Here is a 16,685-nt window from a genome sequence, read left to right on the forward strand (position 1 = left end):
ATAGGAAGGTCCAGAGTGGAGTTTGAGGGAAAGTCGTGAAGGGGTTAACATTAGAACGTTCCGGTTTGATCGTAGGTAATAAACGGAAAACAGCATCAGGGCGAGGACTATGCAGATATCGTAATATAATTACGAACGCGTGAAATTGTAACATAGGTGTAAGCAACGCCATTTAATACTGGGTAGTATGTGGCGTTGCACAGTACAAACCGCACACAGTATAAATGTGACCGAAATGGAATTTAATTATTGTGTAATGCATTTATGCAGGGTGCATAGAGGCATAGAGCATCGGTGACGCCTTGCGGCCCGGGCTATGAGCGCTGATCCGGACTGCTCTTGAGGACGATCATATTCAATCTAAGCTCGTTAATTAAGTATACCGAGAGCGTAAATGGGCCAAAACCCGTTGCGATGCCGAACACGTAGTGAAATTGTGATTCTGAGGTGGTTAGTTAATTATTCAGGCCAGCGAAACAAAAGCGCTGAACAGCCTACACGAACCAGAAAATTAAAACAAATAATTTACGCGGATAATATGGATAATTCCGGCATCTATTGCCTCTGATAACTGACCTTCAAACTGAAACATCAAAAGCATGTGCACTAGGAGTGTCGCAGTCGTCGGAAGGATTTGCAGGATATGCATGGTTGCACGATCTCAATCCACCCCGGCTATTTGGCCGCTGAGTCCCATGGCCCTGCAACAGACATTAACTTCGGTCAGGTCTGCACTTCTCCAATATGAAACTCCGCTCTTATCAACAACCTCAAACGGAATACACAATTCCAACCACTTTTTACGACTTTTATATATATTAGCGGTTCAATTCACCTACTTACTTCACGAAAAAATACTCCCAAAAACTATACAACTAAGTTCTAAAATTGTCAAGAGAAATGTTGGCTCTGGAATAAAAACACGCTCGCTGTGCTCGCTTAACGAATCTCCAGGGAGATTTGTTACGATTTTCTTAATTGCTTTTATCTCAAAAATTGCCACGAAAAGAATTCTCTAAACTCATCAAGTATACAAAAAAGTTACATTTTACATGCTCACTTCAAAAATCAGAAATCTAAAATTGTACAACAATAATCTACCAGAAAATTATGTGTTTTCTAAGCCATCTACCAGGCACAAAAATCCGAACCTATCAAGTTTAGTTCCAACAATAAAATTCTCAACATTTATAAACTGTCGTTATACCCGACCCGTATTCCAACTTTGCAACTATTACATCGATAAAAAAGATCGTCCAAATACTTCCATAAAACATGAATTTATTTACCAAAATACTCTTGTCATAAACGCGAAATTCTAAAACAAAAGATGACTATATTTAACAAATATTCTGCCTTCGCATCGAACGGTCGATTGTGTATTTTTGTTATACAATCTTAATTTTAAAAATATTTGGATTGTTTGTTCTGAGGTGTTAAATGGTTTTGTCTGAGGAACTTGTAAAGAATTCAAAAAATTTCAGAGATTTGAATGATCTAGAGGCGAATGCGTACCTTGAGCTGAAATATCTAAAAAAAAGAACACAAATTTAAAAAATCCGAGGAATTTGAAAAACTGAAAAATCTAAGAAATTTACCTATTAATGTTCTACTAAAAATATAAAACCACGACTGTAAATTATTTTATCTTACAGTTTAGTTTGCTTTTCAAATAAAAGACAAGTGTCGTCTTTCAATAATTCTGATCTTTACAAGTCTGTCAAAAATAATTGACGTTATCCAAATTAAATTTAAAGCTTTCCACGCTCCTTCATCGTAAAAATTTGTTTGCCAAGCAGCAGGAATAGACAGCTTTATAACATACATATAACATTAATTTCATAGCCTTTGTAAAACACAGTTCGCCTAAAAAACGGTAATATGTGCGTTGAAGCACAACTGGAAGAGACGTTAAAAGGTTTATTCAGTATTAAGGTGAATCAAAACAAAAAAAATTCATTATATAGAAAAAAAATGTGATTTACTTTGTAAAACATTTTAAATCATGAATTTCATCGATACACGTTTGGAACCGTCAACCAGCCAAAATATAATTTTTTCCGGGAACAATCCAAAGTCATTAAATTGTATTTTACTAAATTGAATGTCAAGCGGAAGCCGTTGTTTGCAGTTCCATCAGGTATCACGCTTGTAATAAAATTAATAACAATTCTAAAACAACATTTATCAGTCTACAGTAAACAAAACTTTACCACACTTTGATCTCAAATTATTAGTTTGATCATACGGCATAATACGAACCCTAATTTGCTTACTCAAACATTGCGTGAGACTGAGTTGACAGTTTGAGATTTCAGAAAATACGCATATCCTACTAATAAAGTATTCCACATGGAATGTGGCTTCAGTTTTAGTTCGCTCGAGATTGTTGTGGACATTGCTACAATTTTAGTGTCGATTATCACGGATGACTTAAATTTGGTACGGAAACAGTGCTTCAGGACGTTATTGACATAATTAGTGCGGTGTCAATAACTGTCATGGGAAAAATAAAACGGTTTCCTTAATACAGTCGAGAACAGAGTAAATAATACATAAAAAATTCAGCCACTGTAGAAACGTGATTTATTTATTTGTGACTAAAAGCCCCTCAATTTGAATTTTTAATTTTTGATTCGTTTTCCTTGACTTCTGTAAAACCGCCACATTTTTTAATTAAACTAGTTTTAAAAGAAATTTGTCCGCTCGCCGCATGTAGACCGAAGTCGGTTTTTATGGTCCAAATTTTATTCCGGTTTTCGAGTATTAATTCGGCCGCGCCACGGTTTATATACGTAGTTCCGGTTTCAATTTGGTTCAGATCTCTGGTTAGGGGATGAATTGGACATGACGGGTCCTTCTACATGTTATGATTTAACATGAGTTAGGGGACGCATTTGATGAATCGGTATAGGTATGAGAATACACAAGTGCCTTTAAAGTTAGTATCTATGGTGTTGTTAACTTACTAACTTAGAATATAACATAGAAATGCGGTATTGACGCAAATATTCCTACTATGTGAATTATGAAGTACTGACGTAACATATCATTAAAAACGTTGGTTTGATGCGTACAAATACGTTGTATAGCAAATAGTAATCACAGAATGGATGACGAAGGGTGGAAAGTAAGACTTTCAAACTAAAAACATCGGTGAAGTGCGCTTCTGTGATATGATAATTTTCAATCATATCTTTTGGACTCTAAATTCATTAGATGCTGTGAGATTTTTACATTTTATTTTGATATCTCAAATGTCTTACATTGAACAATTAAAAGACTTGCAGATTCTGGTTAAAAGTTAAAGATAGTTTTAATAAAGTTTATTATTTGTTTCTGTAACGTTGGTATAAATTATTTAAATAAGTATCCGGTAAAATTTGATTTTTCTTATTTGTTTCCCTTGAACTTTATGATACTCGTACTTGGTGCTCTAAACATAAAAGCAAGTTTATTAAGAAGTTTCTTAAACGTCATGTCGATGCATATTTTCCACTATAGCTTTTCTCTGCATTGTTGCTTAATATAATTTAAAGTATCACAAAATTTAAGTGAGTTGCAAAGAATATTTTGCTGGCAAGGAATAAATACTTGTATAAACTTGTGGTGTTTAAAAACATATCTATGATAGTATGAGAGGGTGTAAATGAAAATGTTGGAATATTTTGGGGTGCTAGTCGAGGATATTAAAAAAGCAAATAAATTTGAAAATAGCATGATGTCGAGAAGAGGGTAAAGGCGCACCAAAGATAGGGTTATTTAAGAGCCAGGCAACGCTTTGTTAATTTACTTTACTGTGACATCGTGATGGAATGTCACATCACTTCTACGGAAATTGAGAAAGTATTGTAATAGGAGAGGTTGAGTGACAGGCGCGCTTCTTTATCAGCTGCACTATATTCTGGCCGGTTGACACCTTCGGAGCGCATACTAAACTTCTTTATGTCTCGGCGACGCTGACGCTATGTCGGTCCGAAGGACCCGTTCTTCTGCCACACGCGTGATTGCCCCACATATGACATACATCGACGGCTGCTTTCTTCCGATAGCAGAAGCATGTGTCCGCATAATGCGACTTCCACAACATCCATTCAACGTCACAAATGCCGGCCCCGGCCCCCCGGCCCTCGCTGCAGTTTGTTTAACAATAAGTAAAGTACTGCGTGCATATTTATGTGCTGCCTAGCTGGCTACGTCTCGCCTTTCCATTTTCTATATTTCCACCGTATGAATTTTCGTTGAAAAGGATCTCTGCACCACTGCTGTCGTCTACCGAGTCTCAGTTATTTTAATAATTAAAATTATTCTTGAAATTATTGTGTACGTTTTGGACTTGAAAAGATCTTAACTTTATTTCTTAAGGAATTTCAAATGAGCTACTCTGCTTTAACAGTTCACGGAATTTTAATGCTTCGTTCCATTAAATATTTTCTTTTATTTATCAAGTGCAATCGCCTTGATGAACAAGCAAAGAAACGCTCGACATCAGGTGCCGATAGGTGTAAACACGATAAGGTGTTCGCACGTGCCTTCATTCACCACTTACCAACTTAGCTCCACGAATCCCTTATACCCTGTAAGCTTCTAACTTTTCAAATTGTGACCGCATCCAAACCGATAAATACCGAGAATTAGTTGATAAAAAAACGCCGACTTTGCCACCATTCTATTTAATCAATTTTTAATTCTGCCTTTTCAAGCTTTATTAGTTCGATGCCTTTTTCTTCAACATAGCACTAGACAGATTTTCATTCCAAAATGTTATTTACAAACTTTATCTAATATTTGCAAAGTAAACAAGATAACGCCAAAACGGGGAAGCTCTTGACTAAAAGGAGGTTCTAAACCTATACTTGAAGCTAATAAAAGGGCTCCGAGTGCGTAACATGAAAACACTAACAAGTGTAATTGCATAAATTTTCTCTCATCGGATGCAGTTTCTTACGTTTTATTTCCAATAACCGAGTCGCGGTTTGCTTTTTTATATTTTTATTGACTTTTCTAAAAAAGTTGCCACCACCCTTTGCAGGCTTTTTAGAAACGTAAAAAGAAAAAAGATTTAATTCCAAGTTAATAACAGTCTTTGATGTGCGGTGTTAGCGTTAACAAATCAACTCAAAAATATGATTTTAGGTTTTCTTGAGTTGGATTTTGAGCACGGAATGAAGAAAACTGATACAATGTGATGAGCTGATGAGTGAAGCGGAATAAAAAATACATTTACGTGAGCGAAAGTTTCGTCGTGACTCCATCAACATGAGTTTAATCGCTTTAATCTTAAGCTTGAATGACCGTGGTTAATTCCACTAACGGGGCAATTTCTAATTCAGATTTGATTTTGAATTTTAGTAGAGGCGCCGAGTTGATATTATCAGGGAAGGTTTTAGTGTTTAGCAATAGATGAATAGTTGGTTCGTGTAACGGGCCGGAGTGCGTTGTAAGAAAGGAAGGTGCAGAATCAGAAAAATGCTCAAGCCTGTGTGTAGAGAAACAGACACGCTAGCGTTGTTTGAACGTTTGGAGTGGCTACTTTGTGTCGGTTTCCGCTACATTTCGGAATTATCAGGTCGTTATTGTAGAGAATAAAGGAAAGAAAATGTTATTGGATCAGCGTAGCTTTGGCGTGGCGTAGCAGAGCGAAGCGAATGTAGTGTTGAAGTAATGATTAGACTACTGGCCATAGAGGTTCCCCGTTGGATCGTGGTTAAATGTTTGTTAATCTATGCGAGTGCGTGTGTGTCGGTAAGCACAGTAAGCACAGTAAGCACAGACGGGGCGCTTAACATCAATCGGCCGCATTCGTTTGAAACACACACAGATTCCTAGCCAAAGCCCATACAGTTTATACATCAGTCTAATTAATAAATGGCAGACCCGCGCACATAAGATGATTAAAGCTAGCACTCTGTTTACGAATCGTCCTCGAGGGTGAATAGACGCACCAATTCCGACATATTCAGTGGGCATTTGAATAGCGCGTGACACGTGAAATTTATAATTAGAGAGCTTGTCCAATAGGTCCAAGCGTTCGAGGCGGCCCTTTTCGGTGTGTTTTTAATTATTTAAATGAGGACAGAGCGTGAAGATAACCGTCAGCAATATCGGGTGAGCTTTGTCAGAGTAATGAGTGCAGCGAAGCACTTGTATCGACAGCACGGTTTCGTGCTGATCAGACCGGATCGCAGGCCATAACGAGTCGGGGGCCACTAAACTACACCTGATTGATGGATGTGCTAAAGGGCCAAACGCCGCCAACTTCGCCGCCGCCGCCGCCCGACGCTCGACCGACATATCCTACCACCACGTTTCCGACTCTAGTTCTAGTTCCGCTCAGAAATGTGCTCACCATTATCTCTTATATTCTTTCAATTCGCAGATTGTTTTGGTAGTCTAAGCGCGTCGCTCGGAATTGCGCACCCATAGCACGGCCGCTCGCGAGCACTTCCGGTTCGTGTTATACACTTGGAGATTATTTCACTTCAACTACTAAACTTCCCTCCGGATTATAAAAAAAGACCTTCAAATTATAAGCAAACAGTTTTCCTTTTTCTTATCATAACCGACTTCTCTCTGCCGACCGCAGAGAAAACTTGAAATAATGAAATAATTGCCAAAGAAAATCGCTTCCTTCACCCCAAAGCCAATTGCACACAAAAAATATACCTCCTTCTCTTCCTCTTCTACTTAAACCAACAATAATTAAACTCCGACAAATCGATCTCTAATAACAACTACGCCCCCCGTATGTTTCATCAATTTATACAAATAGGTACACCATTTACAGTAATTTTATTTAACGCTTTCATTGTTTCCAATACGTAAACATGTATTTAATTTATATTTAATGACAAGTCTGGCCTCAAAAAATATCTTTTAATTTCAGCCTTGTTGTACCCAAATTTATAATTTAACCGTACAAAAAGCTTCGATATTGATTGATTTGTAGAAAAAAATAAATGAATAATCATTTCTATAACAAAGCTAAAAACATAAATGGAACGATTATTTATATTTTTATTGTTGAATTAAGGAATATAAATCTCAGCAGTGTTGTGTTGTTTTTTTTTTCCAAAGCGAGGGCGGTAATAGAATTGTGAACGCTACAGTTTGTTTCGAGTGTTGAGTATCCTTCTTCTATGACGAGTGTGCGTAATGTCGGGCGGCAGTGTATAACGCAATTGTGTGACAGTTTGGGTGAACGTGTTCTATTTTGTGGGGAATCATCGACATATTTGAAAGAGAAAATGCAATTGTGTGTATTTTCGTGAAATCGGTTCGCTTTATCACTTTGAAGTGATTGCGATAAATAGGGCGGCTATCTGAAATCTTTAAAGCGAATCGACGATTATTAGGCAGCAAATCTGACAACACATCTTTTATTAATCACGCGATTGCTTAATGAAATCACGCTGGGAAAGCTTCTAAGTGGCGATGCCATGATATTCTGACTGTTTGTAGCGATGCGTGCTTTTGTCCGCACGCAACCACTAATATGTGATTATTGCAGTAGAGTTCTTTCGTAACGGATCGTCATTGTTTTAATGCGGTTCAAGAAGTGACAAATTCCTAATTGGAATTCCTCAGGCCCCGGCCTAACCAACCCATTTCGTAATGACGCTTACTTCGCTTATACGCCGCGTAACAATTTTAATTGGCTCCAAACAATGATCTTTTAGCAGCGTGAAAGTAATTCACTGGATCCGGGGACTTTCCATAAATACGTAGGGAACGTCAGATATTGACAAAAATAAACGGAGATGGAATCCGCTTCGTCGTTCTATCAATTTCGTTTGCAAAAGTTAATTTAAATTTTAAAGAAATTTTAATAACATGTTCGTTACGAGCACAAACAATTTATTAGATTTATTCGTCTTTACCTTCAGGCTAGATACTCATGTATGTATGTTTAAGACAGAGTCACTGGCAGAATCGGCCGGAATGTAATATGCGAGTTAGTCGTAACTCCGTAAATCTCTTGTAGGCCATAAAGACAATATTAACTCTCTCTCTGCACTTAGCAACCAGATGAGATTATAAAGGTGCATAATGTATCGCGAGACTGATGCGCGGGTCAATTCTCTAAAAGCGTTGCTAACTTCAAGTAGGCTAATGAAATTACCGCTTTCACTTTATTTTCAAGAAAAACAGACTCAAACTTCTAAGTGCATGTATTCATGTTTCACCGACTACCTTTCATTTGCTTAATGAATTACGTTTAACTGCTCAAACTCGAACCCTTTTCCAACAACTCACATTCCAAACTTTTTATTGACAACGACCATAGAAAAATTTCCTGCAATATCTATTTCAAGGTAACAACCACCACCTTCTCATACCCTCAGTCCGCAACCGCTTCAAAAGCTGAGAAGTCGATTAACGTCACGCGTAGGGAAGAGAAATAGAGCTTAAATTGCAGCACATCTAAGTTCCTTAGCAGGGAATCTGCCAGAGCGGGGTACTTTACAACGAATATCCGGACAGACCAGCGAGATACCCCATTTGTTTCATTTTCTACAAATTATTTTCTTTTCACTCTTCAACCGTTAAATTATGCATACGACGTCTCCTTAAACTAGAAAATCAAAATTAAATTTTCATTCCGACCCCACAAAATCATACTATTTTTAATTTTCACACACAACTCATCGCTAAAAGCTCTGTTTAATGTTATCCCATTAATAGCCGCTCGAATAATGCAAACACGTCGATTTACATAAAAAACTAAACTAAACTACTTTATGCAAATAACTAAACAAACACTTGAATACATAAAAGTGACTAATAAATATAGCCATTGCTATTTAATTTGTCTTTTCAAAAACTAATCAATTTTAAAAGCGGCAAGATTCGTTGTTAACAAAAATTTTCTCTCTTATCAATGAGATCAAAAGCAAACATTTAATGGCCATCATTTATTATTTCGGTTTTATACGAGTCACGCAAAATAGGTTTTAAAATAGTGAGGCATTGAATAAATGAAATCTAATCTAATTTAAATAGATTTACTAGCGTTAAGCTGAGAATACGGGAGCCTAAATTAATCGAGCTTGATAAAATGAACTCCATAGAATCAACTACGTCTAGTTTGCTAACTTATATCATATGTACATCATGTGCAATGTAGAACTTGTAAAGTTGTAAAATCTTCCCTCGAGTAAACCTAAAGTTATCAAGCCATCAAATTGTCTGTATTAATATTCGGACCGCCAATTTGCAAATTACTGTGATTTATTTGGAAATCAATACAAAACAGCCACTTATTTGTTGAGGATTACATCCTGCTATTTCCCGCAAAACAATAGTTTACTATATAACTTTATCGACAGCACAGCTTTACAAATCTTATTGTAAAGTTTAAACACAATAGAATCCGATCATTCTGAGGCAGAAAAACGTGAGACGTAACGTAAAAATATTTAGGAAAGTAACAGATTCTGCGTTAGGATTAAAACTTAAACTAATCGTCTCAAAGCTCTATATTTTTAGACTTCATGCCACCCCAACCCATATAATTCATTGTTACGCCTGAATTAAAGCACATTAGGAACTTCTTATGTTGGCTAAAACGGAAGGAATCGCACTAGCTAGAAACCTACGCCTTTCTAACAGACTGCTCTGTTTTATTTTTTTTAAGCATACAATAAATTCATCGAAACATTGTAAAATTTTCAATTAATTCCAAATTTTAACAACACAAATATAAAGCGTTACGTTTGATAAAACAGTTGTCAAAGAGTTAAAATGAATGTGGTTTGTCAGTTTGGGCTGTGACATTTGATTAGCTAATTAATCGTTGATTAAAAAAGTCGTTCAATGTTTATAAAAATATGTAAATCTAAATAGCACTTCACAGGTACGTTTAAAAAATTCGCATTTTAAGCCATTATAAAAGTGAATTATTCATTTATTCAAAACTACGAAACAATGAAGCATAGATTAGCTTGAACATACTTCGGGTTTAAACTAGATTAGACGAAGCCACATATTAATTATAAAAATATTCATGTTGCTTGGAATTATTGTTTGTTTATTAAAAGTGTGGTTTTTGTGGTAAAAACGTAATAATTTAGGCATTGATTAGCGTCGTCGTCTTGTGAACATTGATTAATACAAAAAGGGGATGAAAACAATCAAAGTAGATGGGGTGTCGGTGGTATTTTGTGAATGTAATATTTGTGGAGGACGTTTTATCAGTTTAATGTGCGCATTGGATTATGTAATGAGAAGACGGGTGAGTGTAACGGGTTGACTTGCAATCCCAAAATGGTATTTGGCAAATTTCCGAACAGGCGACTAAAATTAATTTCTCTATTCTCAGACATCAATTCATACAACCCCTTCAGTGACATTTATAAGTCAGGAGTGTATTGTTATCCAGAAGTAACCGCGCGCAATGGGGCCTCGAGTAGTTAAAAGCTGTGCGGGAGGTACTCATCAAGTCGGTCCCTCGGGAGTTGGCTCTTTAGCTCTTTTGTTCGAGGACTGAACGGCGGCCCGTCCGCCGACTTGCAATGTCGACCCTGGTGTCGAATACTGATGGGGCCAAAGACAACGATAAGGTGATATTCTATTTATTGATTGTATTGGGCGTTTATATTCATTCGTTTTTGAGAAAAACGCAGCACCTGGGACTAGACCGAAAGCGTAGCGACTGCTTTTACGTTATGGCTTTTAAATGCGTGCGTTCCCGCCGCTCGACAATGCACACATATATTACCATACCATTAAGGAATCTCTTGTTACATACAAAACGAAAAACACTATTGCTTCGCAGTATCGACACCTCTGAATCGCGACAGATCGCGGAGCCGCCGCCGCCGCCGCCGCCGCCGCCACCACCGCTCTCATCCAGAATGATTGGCCGATGCTTAACAATCACTTTTCTATCCGTCACGTGTCAAACACACCGCTTCCAACAAACTTTTTAAAACAATACAGATTCTGCCACCCTAACGCTGACGCGACTCTGCATTCACTTAACAACTACTTCCAACTACAGCTTTATACCTCGTATAAGTCACGTTATCTTCACCTACCGACTTAATAGTCGGTAATCATTTTATACGTTTACATGTGTTGTTTTATCGCTTTTATTCGCTTCTTAATTTCACACATTGTTATCTATTCTTCACGTTCGGAAAGTTTGGAAGTTTCCAAGCGGGCGCAGCCGTCTATTGTAATTATTAGTGGTCATTTAACCGGTTGTTTGTGACGACATGGTTACAAATCAGGGCGTTATCCTCTCGAAACACCTGACAGGCACATCTGCTCACATACAATTCCAGTCTGAGGATATTTTAGTGGTGTAGGAAGTGCTGATGTTACTATACAGCCATTGTTTAACCCCCATCTAGATTAATGGATATTAAGAAAATGCAGTAGTGTGTCCTGGCGCATCCACCATTTTTCCAGCTCAATCCGTTCTAATTGTTTTGAAGCAGAGTGGAAAAAATAGCGCCTAACGATTTGTAAGACTGATATATCACTTCAATCCGCGATTCGTTTGTTGGTATTATCTAGCATGGCAGCGTAATCCGTGGTCGCAGTGCAGTGCGTCTGCAGATGGTCGCTAATTCTGGTGAGCCGTAGAGTTGGTCCCTATTAACCGACGATTCAGTCGTAATTGGAGGGTTGAGAGTAAGTCTTCGAAATCGAGGAAAAATTTTGACGAGTAATCGAGACTCATAAACAGAAAAATGAGAAGTAGGGATGAGGCAATTGGGGCATCATTCTCAGAGGTAGAGAGCCGACGCGAGTAAAGCACGCAGTCTCTTAATATGAACGAGAGGGGCACTTCTAGACGCGTTCCTAAATCAGTCTGATTACAGATTGCAAAAGGCGCTCGCTCGTTTACTAACTAACTCCCGGCCCGTTACTTTTATAACTACTTGCCAAGACAATGTAATTAAATGGCATCCATTTGTAATTTCAGAGCGGCGTGCAGGGAATGTAAACGGCGGAACATGGAGAAGGTGTGACTGCGCGGCCCGCTACAATCCCATCGGTACGCCAATAAAAACAAGCAGCTGCTCTGTCAATACTTGCACTGCCGAAGAATAATTAGCAGCAATAGCGACCGATATTTGCATGTCGGGCGGTGCCAAACGCCATCCACCAGCCGCAGCTAACATCCAGCCATCAGCCATCGACTCATCGACATCGGCAGCTCCGCGACATGCAAATCTAATTGACCTTGCGCTTATAAATGACCGTGCGGAAGCTGTCATAAGCAATAATGTGTACTATCAGATGAGTCGACGTCGCCAATGAGCTATGGGGGTTTGTATTCGTCGTCAAAAAACTCTTCATTAGCACTCGGAAAATGATCGCTGTCACTGCCAGACCGCCTCTCTCCCGGTCAATCATTTCGTCATTAGCGCCAGAATGCTAGACAAAACACATAGTTTGACTAGCACCGAGTTCACGGCAATTCTTCGATTAATATCCGCGATGATTAATTGAATGCGACCACCACGCCATCCCCATCGTCATCGGAATCTTCCACCCACGCAATCTCAGCCCCTACACCTATGCAGATGATTGCATCGTTTCACCCTTCCCTAATAAAACGAAAGCCTTACGTTGTCATTCCCCCTTTTTTATTTCTTCTTTTACTACATGTTATTCTACTCAAAATAAAGCTCTGTACAAAACAACATTCCAACACCGCTTACCGCACGACAACTTTTAACAGACTAATAACTAAAGCCCACCAAACTGTCGACGAAAACTTTGACGTTAATGATAAAGGAAATGCCTACAACTTCAAACGACACTACAACATATCTCATAACACTAAGGATTCGATAACTGTCTCAAATAAAAAATTGGGGAAAATTTTGGCCAACACTGGTTCTATAAACCAGTTCCGCGTATCCTGCGGTTGAAAACATCAAAATTATTTCCCATAAACAGAAGAATATAAAATCAGAACATTAAAAGAGTTTAATTTCGCGGCGCATCCACCATTTCTCAAAAATGTGTCAACGATTTCGCGCCGTTAATTAAATTCTAAAATTGATAATTAAGGCCATTAAAATTTAGCGTTATTTATGTGAAATAAATGTCTGCAAGACAAGTTAAACGATAACACAGCCGGTGCCTGCGTATTACTAACTTTTTTTGTAAGCTCTCTTATTCTTAACGTTAAACCACCGCATGTTTCCTGTAATAGCTTACTTCCCGCCGTTACAAAGCACACACGCAGATGTCTCCAACCTTACTCGGATAGCCAACGAAAATCGTATGGACCAACTGGCGTTCATTGTTTTATCAATTTTTATACCATTATATTTCAACCGAAACCAGCGTTAAATGAACTTATGTTTTTTAGCAAAAAATCGTGAAAGATGCTCGTACAGTGCAAACCCAATAATGTTAGAGCTGTGTGTGTTATAATCATCTACTCGGCTTCACGCCAATATTCAGCAGCATTTCTACAAACGGAAATATATTGACGTTGTCACTTTGAAAAGAAGTTTTCAATAGCACAACAAAAAACATTTAATTTCATGCAAAAACCGTACTGTACTCAGTAATCTAATTGTACTCTGGATAAAGTGGAACCAAAAGGAGAACCATGAGACACGCGGATAACTATAAACTTTCGACGTGGCTCCATTAAATTGGCTCGGTTTAAATTTGTTTTATAGATAAATGCATAGATAAAATTAGCACTTGTGTACTCTGTAGAAGAAAATTAAAAAAATGTTTACGTAACCGGATTTCGTACATTCATTCTCCCGACAAAGAACACACAAGTTAATTTTACGTAAATAATAATGATAATGGTGATAACAACTGATACAATCACTGCGAACTGTGGCCGCCGCCGTGGCTTCGATAACAATCTCCAACTTCAAGCATAAGCAAGAGTCTTTAACACCGCACGATCTGATTTATTGTTGTCATTACGGAAAGTATGCATTCTAACTTACACTCACAGATTTATGGTACATGATAATGGATATAAATTAGATTCGCTGTTAAACTCTATTGTGCATACATCTTAAAATTCAAATTTTCATTAAAAATAAAATGCAGTTTCATAACCAACGCGACAAGAATTCTTTCATGACACTAAACTATTTTTTTCCGACGGAAACTTCTTTAAGAAAAGCATGTTTGACAAAATCACTCAACTGAACATGCACCATGATTTTATATGCGCAGTTTGAGTTAGTCAACCAAATTAAATCAATTAAATTAATGTAAAACAAAAGTTGAAACATTGTGGTCAAACAAACATGAAATATTTCGACAGTTTATAAACAATTATGTGGATTAACTGTGCGAACTAATAAAAAAAGGACGTTTCTAAATATGACTAAATTACTACTCAAAAATTACTATTACAATCATGTAAACCTGCAAAAATAATAGTGCAATCGTTACGTGTTTCCCGGCGCATCCACCATTTTTCCTCTGGAGAATTATTTGCGTGAATTGGTGAACGTTAACAGGTCTGTATTGTGCACCCAAAAAATTCTAACTTTTGCAAATAAGGGAGTTTTGTTACATTGTTCTGTTTATAGCTCGTTTAAAGACAACACGTTTGTCAAAAGCTTTTTTTTTCTGATCAAGACTAGCTAAAATTAGTTTTCATAATTCACGTTCCGACACCAAAATCTGCAGACAATGCTATTAATAATAATCGAGTGTTGAATAAGAAAACGTTACTTGGAGGAGTTATAACTAGTTCCATCAACTGAATTTTTATAGACGTATGTATAGAAATTAATTAAAAATGGGACAAGTTGGAGGCGCTCCTTGGGGAATAAATTAATTTAACTTTGAATAATAGCAAAAACTAAACAGGAAAATGGTTGTAAGAAGTTTGTAGTTGTAGATTGATTTGCGTGGAGGGTGAGACAATGGGATTCTAGGCTAACATTAACAATTTGCTTAAACAGCGAGCTTTCAATGAAAAAAGACCGGGAAACATAAAACTTGATTTTGATACTTCAAAGTCTGAATACTGTGCAAAAAATGCAGTTTCGAGATGATTCGATTAGAAGTGCATCGTCGAACGGTTGGAAGAGGAAAGATGTTCAACCAAAAGTAAGTTTTTTATGATATTTGAGAAGCAAATATAAAACGGATACCGAAAAGAAACTAACTATTTTAGAGTTAAAGATATTGCAAGAGAATTAAATTTTCCGTTATTTGATAAGGAGTAGAGCTGATCGTTAAACCGAAATTAGTAATTTTTTTAAGAAGAGCAATTTGGGGCGTCTGAGTTGGATGTTATATTCGTAGGATCGTACGTGCGATGCATGATCAGAAAATCGTCCGCTTGGTTGTGATTAGTTTTGATTGGGTGGAAATTCTTGTGTGTATGTCTGGTAACGGGTACGGAAGTGATGGATCGTTGTCGGTGTTGAAGCGCGATCCATCGACAGTTAAATAAAATTAGTGTCAGAGTGCATGTAAATAGCGGTGCTCGGCGCATGTGTTTATTCGAAGCAGAGAGAAGACATGCACGGGAAATTAATGTTAAGGGTGAGCCTCGTCTGGCGAACCGCGACCGTCCGACAGCAGAGAACCGCGCATACAAGAAATCAATTTAACGACTGAAGAGTAGCGATGCCGTAAGCCGTATAAAGGAATACGTTATTGGCGATAAGATGGACGAGCGTGTTGATTGCACGCCCCGACGCCCGGCCACATTCCGCTATGCGCACGAAGCACATCCTGTAGGGAAACGTTTTAATAACACGTTTAAAAATAAAAGAGCGCCCCGCTATCAGGCGGGAATTAAAGGATATTTGTCATTCATGATGTTTCATCGAAGCACCGCTACTCCGCGCCCCGTGCCGAAACTCCCTCATCAAAGTTTCAATGATTGTGTATTGCGAAAGTAAGTGTGAACACTTACGATCGACTTGCACCGTCCTACAGATAAAGCTTTTATAAAGTGAGCGATCGCACGAAGCGCTTTCGCGCTGCTCCGCGCGCCACCCCCAAACTAATGGCTTTTAATAAAAGCCCGACTATAAAAATGTTGATTTATTATTAGTTTGGACGATTACAGCTCGCGAATTTTTGCCAAATTTCTAAATTTTATTAAATGCATAATTAAAACATTTTTCATCATTACTTAAACGCGCGATATCCTCACCGTTGATAAATTCCATCCGACTAGTCGCCCTTAAATCTAACAAATCGTCTCTTATCACGTCAGCCGCGCCAAGAAATCGTATAATTGTTTCGAAATCACACTCTTTTATCTTCTGGTGGGATTGTTGACGCGCGCCGCCACACACGCATACAAACAGACGGAAACCCTCGGAGAACTCGCAGCACGTGCTTTAGCGTTACCTCTGTCGTGCATGTGCAGCCGTCGAAAGTTAGTTGCGGAGTTGGCGAAAGTTGCGCTCAACAGCGTCGCCGACGAACGTCCCGTTGCTCGCAGCACAAACACTGGTCATATACTGAAAGGGCACCGCGTGCCTTTGCTCGAAGGCCCGCGACCGCCACCGAGCCGGGCATCGAGCCTGTGGGAGCGGCGTTTCACCACGCCCCCAAACACTGAAACAAATGCGACGAGGAGTGAAGTAACTGTTGCTCTTGCAGAGCGAGGCTGGAGGGATGCTCCCTTACGGAAATCTGCACAGGAATGCAATTTCATCAAAGCACACAACAGCGTTGTGTTTTGAGTCCAGATCACAGGGCTCGGCCAC

The 16,685-nt window shown here is 38.3% G+C and overlaps 1 protein-coding gene across 4 annotated transcripts in view; it reads right to left on the reverse strand.

Annotated features, from left to right (window-relative positions):
* The window catches only part of LOC148167289 (lachesin-like), a 58,403-nt gene extending 41,959 nt beyond the window's left edge, over window positions 1–16,444 (reverse strand). For 3 of the 4 annotated variants that reach the window (XM_088047431.1, XM_088047432.1, XM_088047428.1), the window contains exons 1-2: window positions 16,324–16,444; window positions 577–701 (exon numbers count right to left, since the gene is read on the reverse strand). In XM_088047431.1, the coding sequence (XP_087903557.1) occupies window positions 577–649 (73 nt within the window). In that variant the 5' untranslated portion in view covers window positions 650–701; window positions 16,324–16,444. The other variant, XM_088047430.1, reaches the window with a different exon arrangement.
* Window positions 16,445–16,685: the final 241 nt, after the last annotated feature.

The sequence above is a fragment of the Gnatocerus cornutus genome, chromosome 10 (assembly GCF_029298725.1).
Source record: "Gnatocerus cornutus isolate USDA-ARS CGAHR chromosome 10, icGnaCorn1.1, whole genome shotgun sequence".
NCBI lineage: Eukaryota > Metazoa > Arthropoda > Insecta > Coleoptera > Tenebrionidae > Gnatocerus > Gnatocerus cornutus.